The following is a 5,613-nucleotide window of genomic DNA, read 5'->3' on the forward strand; positions in this document are numbered from 1 at the left end:
ATTTGCACAACTATGCATGCATGCTCCCTGTGACTGTCTTTTAAAGGCACAGGTCTAAGTTTGCATTACACCACCTGCTAGTTGCATCTGACAATACCTCTGTTACAACCACACAAACAAAGACTTAAAGAAAAGTGTGTTTCTCTGTCTTTCTCTGTGTTCTGTGTGTTTGCTCCAGAAAGGCAACCATTCATTTCGATGACAAAGGGATAAAGAAATGCATTATCATAATTAATCTTGTGTGAGACTGTGGGTGGCAGCTTCGACTCTGCTCTGACTCTGACAGAGGTGTTCAATGCAGAAAGCCTCCTGCCACTGAGCAACTTTTTGCCTTTTAACTGATATCTGCGACATAGTAAAACCTCACATTGGGTTTCTCAACTATACGTAGAATGGCTTTTTATTTATTCTTTGAATAAAATACTAGATGTGAAAATGTTAAAACTTTTTTGCACTTTTGGTAAGATTCAGTTCTTTAATCAACCAGCACACAGACGAATGATTTTTGTTGAGTCATCATGAAGTAATTTCTGAATAGCCTTGTCATGAATTGTTTTCTCATATTTTCTCTTTATCTTCCGGGGATTGTTCTTAATTGCCTCAGTCTTTTAAGTGGCTGAGGGTGGTAATACAAGGTGGAACCACAATAGACTGGAAGGTGGCCCCAAGGTGCAAAACACAAAAACATGATCGGCATCTAACCAATGGACATTTGACTTTGGAAGCTGAGAATTGAAATATCTACTTTAAGATGTCATCGTGTGTTCACACATGTTGTGCTGTTTATTTTTGGGTTGTAGTTTGTCGAAATTACTTTTCATGTGAAATGTGGTGTGTTTCTGTTTTGTTATTGTGTTTTTCAGCCCAGCACCATCATAAATTTTCATAGAAAACTATGGAGCATTGAATATAATTAAAGTATATATACATATAGATATATGTATATATCTATGGAAAATGTATGGAAAAGAGTGACCAACTTTTGACTTTTGTACTGGATGCATACATACATACATACATTAAAAGCTTGTTTTCATCTCGGATTTTAGAAGTACAACTACCAACATTTGAAATCTCTCAATATAGTATAGATAGATATATTTATTAACTTTAATATGAGTTCTCAGACTTTTTTAAGATATTCTTAATCAGGATATAATCATATTTGATCAGTTAAGTTACTTGTTGAGTCTTCTTTCATGTAAAGATCCCCTCATTTTACCCACAGTTAATTTTCTAGGATGATCATATTGACAGAATTGTTTTTTTTTAGCTTTTATGTTGGCTATGAGGAAAACTTTTCTTCCATACGAAAGCGTCCTCCACATGCTCTTGTTCCTAAAGAGGAGACAGGAAGAAATGCAGTCGTGAGCAGTCTCACAGCCTCTGTGTTAAAAAATATACACTTTCGGGACGTGAACATCCTGCAACTCGGCTGCTGTGAGACGGCTGAGTGCCAGAGCGGTTCCGTAGCTCTGCTTATAGCACATACAGAACCTGGACTGACAGCAAGCCATGCATGGATGAACGGCTGGATGGATAGAGTCACCGGGGAGAGATGAAATGGAGGAATGGAGATAGGGGGAGGGAGAGGGAAGAGCAGGATGGCAGTACCAGATGAAACAGAGACAGAGATGGTGTTGGGAGACAAAAAATCCTATCCTGACTGAAGAGTGGAGGAGATAAAAATGGGAAAGATGCAGCAGAAGGGGGGTATAAAGAGGAAGTGGGGAGAGAGAACATATGGGACAAAGGGTAGGGAGAGGTGAAGGAGGGAGCGAGGGTTTGTGTTTGGAGGCCGGGAGGTGTGATGGCAGATATCTGCAGCGCGCATGGTCATCTCAAATGGTTTATTTATCCAAGGCCTCCAGACCAGGCCTCGGACCTCCCTGAGTTTGTTAGGCTTGAAGGGGCCCCTACCACACAACCCAATTCCTCACATTCCACATTAGCTCCCATTTCCAGCTGTCTGTTTCCCTCTACCATCTAACCCGACCCAACCCAGTCCAGGAGAACCAGCTCCGGCGGAGTGGAGCAACAGGCCCTCTGTGCCACAATGGGTGTGTGAGTGGGATCCATCCATTTACTGGAGGGATCAGTGAATAGAAATGCATCAGTGAACTTCTACACTGTTCGGTGATGAGGTAATCGATGACAAATTAACAAAGTTCAGTATGACAGTGATGGTGCAAAAAATAAATAATAAAATCTGTTTTATTTATCATGTGCGTAAAACTGCAAAACTTCATCTACAGCCGAAAAAAGCAAGTGTGATATTATACATGTTTCCCTGTGTTTATTTTCTGAAAGATCACCAAAAATGATGACGATTTAATATTTCTCAGGATCTTAATAAAAAACATCACTGAGTTTGGTCATCAAGAAAAGTCGGCATTACAATAATAAGCTGAAGTTTAAAGATGTCAAGTCAGGACGAAACTTTCACACAGAATTTCTTTTATCCTGATCTATGAGAAGTTAGTTCATTTTTTAGCAAATAGTTAATGGTAACGCTAACCCTGGCCAATATGGTAACATATGTTTACTCTTTACACTGATTTTTGTAACTTATGATAAGTCAGTTCGATGCTGGACTTGATTATTCAGTTGTGATAGTGATTATAATTGTAAATACTGTGAATAGCAGCAGCAAAAGCTGCATATTTCAATCTATTATTGGAATTTGTATTCTGAGGCATTTAAAACAGAAAAAGCCTAAATTTAACAATAAGTCATTTGAGGCAAACCATGTTGGTCACTGACTAATGTTTTACCCTTTTTATATATACTTAATGTTTTAGAATAAATGTACTAATGCTACTGAATATCATTACTACTGCTTAGCATTGTATAGACAATTATATATTTACAAATGTACATATGTGCATGTGTGTTTTGTAATCTCTTACTGTTGCTGGAATTGTGTAACGCAAAATACACTTAAAAAAAACAAATTTATTGATAAGGTTTCAGATATTCCGAAAATCAAATCAATACCTATCTCAGGATCAACCCTACCACTAAAAGTTCATGAATGGTGCCTTTTGTCTTGTGTTTTACTGGAAAAAGTTTAGCAAATTTGATCCTTTTTTGATGAGTAAAAACTGTTGGACTGTATTTTATTGTACAAATTAATTAAAAATGCCCATATCTATTATAATAATAGTATCATTTTACTTACAGTTTTATGTTGCAAAAGTAAAGAAAGGGACAAATTAGCATCATCTTTTTTTCTGACTTTTCTGCTCTCACATTATTGCACAACATGGCACTCAACCCCTGCGATATTAAATTTCGACAAATTCTCTTCTTCGTCATCCAGACGTCATGTAAACAGTGATGATGGATGTAACAGCTCAGCAGCAAACTGTGACACTGATCCTGCCGGCACCTTCATCGTCCTCACAAACGGAACAAGCCTTGCAGCACCATCACCTAGGTTCAAATTGCTTTACTTCAGCTTTGGATGGTTTTACAGTCACCCCAAGGGTCTCAAATTAGCACCGACCACCTGACAAATGTTTCACACAGCAGCACAGGTTGGTGTTTAGGCTGGGAGGGACTGCATAATGTGTTCTTGTGTTTGTTCTGAACCCCCATGCAGACGTGAGTGGGGCCAATGGGGGCTTACATTTGAAAATCACTAAGACACTAAATCTGGATTGAGAACCCTCTCTTTCTTCTTTTTTCTTTCTTTCTTTCTCTCTTTTCTTTATCACTCTGATGCAGAGAGGTGAACTGCTTTCTGAACCCATGAAATCATGCATGGCAAAACATGGGAACCTTTCCAAAAGGCTCCACAGAGATAAGCTGTCACACCGAACCAGGCAGTGCCAAGGTGGTGACAAAAAAGATGCATATGGAGAAAAAATCCTCTAGACACACACTCACACACATTTCTTTTTTTTTTTCTTTTTTTTACAGGATTGAGTGTTTAACGATTGAGTGTTTAAGAAAGCTAATCAAGCCACTTTTGAGGTGAAGTTACAGCTGCTGGTGCAAAGAACTTCCTCCTGCTCTTCTCACAGCTGTCTGTAGCAAACTGCTATCACAGCAGAGACTCAGGTCTGGGTAAAAATGTCTGCTTTGGATGTTCTGCAACAAATGTGAGGCTCCAGAGCCTTCAAAACACGAGATGTCCTGGAGTGATATGGAAAGTGTTGAGAGATCTGTAATTCCACATTCAAAAAAGAGAAGAAGAAAAAAAATCACTTGTTTACATTCTATCTGGAAAAGCTTGAATTAACTTTTCTACTCTCACTGGCTGGCCTATGCTGATGAAACAGAAAAAGCTGAAAATTGTTTGCGTGCATGCTTGTTGCTGTTACATCAATAGATGGCATGTGCGATTACTTCTGCAAACTGGAGGGCCAGGCACTGGAATAGCCTAATGTTCAGAGAGCAAGTAAAAAGTCGGGCAGGCAGCAAGAGCAGTGTGCGCGAGAGTGCGCGCGCGTGTTCGAGGTGTGTGCGAGCGTGCGCGGCCGTGCAGAGTTTATTGAAAGAGTTCCTCTCTCCCTCCTCCTCCTCCCCCTGGCCTCCTCCCCTCCCCTCCAGCCCAGGCAGCAGCAGCCTGGGTGGTCCCCCTCTCTCTCCACTTTGGTGAGCTGTTGCTTAGCAGCTAATAATAGGCGATGTTTGGCAAGTAATTTGCCTCTTCCTTGCCAATGGGAGCCGGAGCACTTTTCCATCAAACCTCCCTTTTCAGGATTTGCCGAGAGGCGAACTTCTCCAAATGTTACCGCTACGGGATCGAAGTTAGACTTGACACGGACGGCTCAGCATAGGCTACTACTACTACTACTACTACTACAGCTACTACAACCCCTCTCTGAGACGTCGTTTCACAAACTCTCGGGACGAATGAAGACTGTGGGATCTAAACGGATTTCGGCGCATAATGTTGGGATGGAGTTTCGCGACTTGTTTGGCTCCACGGAAGAGTAGAAACCCTCATTTGTCGCCGGTGGTGCTGGATGCGCTCCACTTCTATGTTGGATTATTGTCGCTTTTTCTGAACTCGCAACGATTCAGTGTCGCATCGCTCTGCGTCCCGTTCACCCTCTTTGGACTATGGCCTCGGATCACGGGGTCCCAGGGGCCGGCGTCTTTGGAGATTTACCCCCGAGTTATACGCGCTCCCAGCCGCCTGCGAACCCAGACCAACTCCGGAGACCCAGCTACTGCCACGCTGCTTTCGCACTTAAACAGATCTCAAAGGTGATTCAACGCTCGCGGCATTCACTGGATTTACTAGAAAGGCAGATTTCATTCAGTCAGCAAATGTGAATGAAAAGTCTTCACAGCCAGCCCTTTTTGTAGCTGTTATCTTATCGAGATTTTAGCGCGCATGTAGGAACAGAAGTAGACTGAGACAGCAGCTCCTAAACCAGGGTTCAGGGGGACCACTAGAGCTCCCCAAAGAGAGACGGCAGCCAAGTCAGGTTTAGAGCAGTTAAATGTGTAAAGTTGAAGGGAAACCGTAGAAACTGTCATCATATGATGGTATCGATAACTTAAATGTTGTGTTTCGTGTGTCATGGGACAAACCAGACAGCCTGAAAATCTGAGCTTCCATGACATTTCGGGAACCCTCTGGAATAACGTGATAAA

The 5,613-nt window shown here is 41.5% G+C and overlaps 1 protein-coding gene across 1 annotated transcript in view; it reads left to right on the forward strand.

Moving 5' to 3' along the window:
* Window positions 1-4,669: 4,669 nt before the first annotated feature.
* ptch2 (patched 2) overlaps window positions 4,670-5,613 on the forward strand; it is a 27,573-nt gene continuing 26,629 nt past the window's right edge. Inside the window, exon 1 of the mRNA XM_075483426.1 lies at window positions 4,670-5,220. Within this exon, the coding sequence (XP_075339541.1) occupies window positions 5,074-5,220 (147 nt within the window). The 5' untranslated portion in view covers window positions 4,670-5,073. The remainder of the gene's footprint in view (window positions 5,221-5,613) is intronic.

Source organism: Odontesthes bonariensis, chromosome 14, assembly GCF_027942865.1.
Source record: "Odontesthes bonariensis isolate fOdoBon6 chromosome 14, fOdoBon6.hap1, whole genome shotgun sequence".
Classification (NCBI taxonomy): Eukaryota; Metazoa; Chordata; class Actinopteri; order Atheriniformes; family Atherinopsidae; genus Odontesthes; species Odontesthes bonariensis.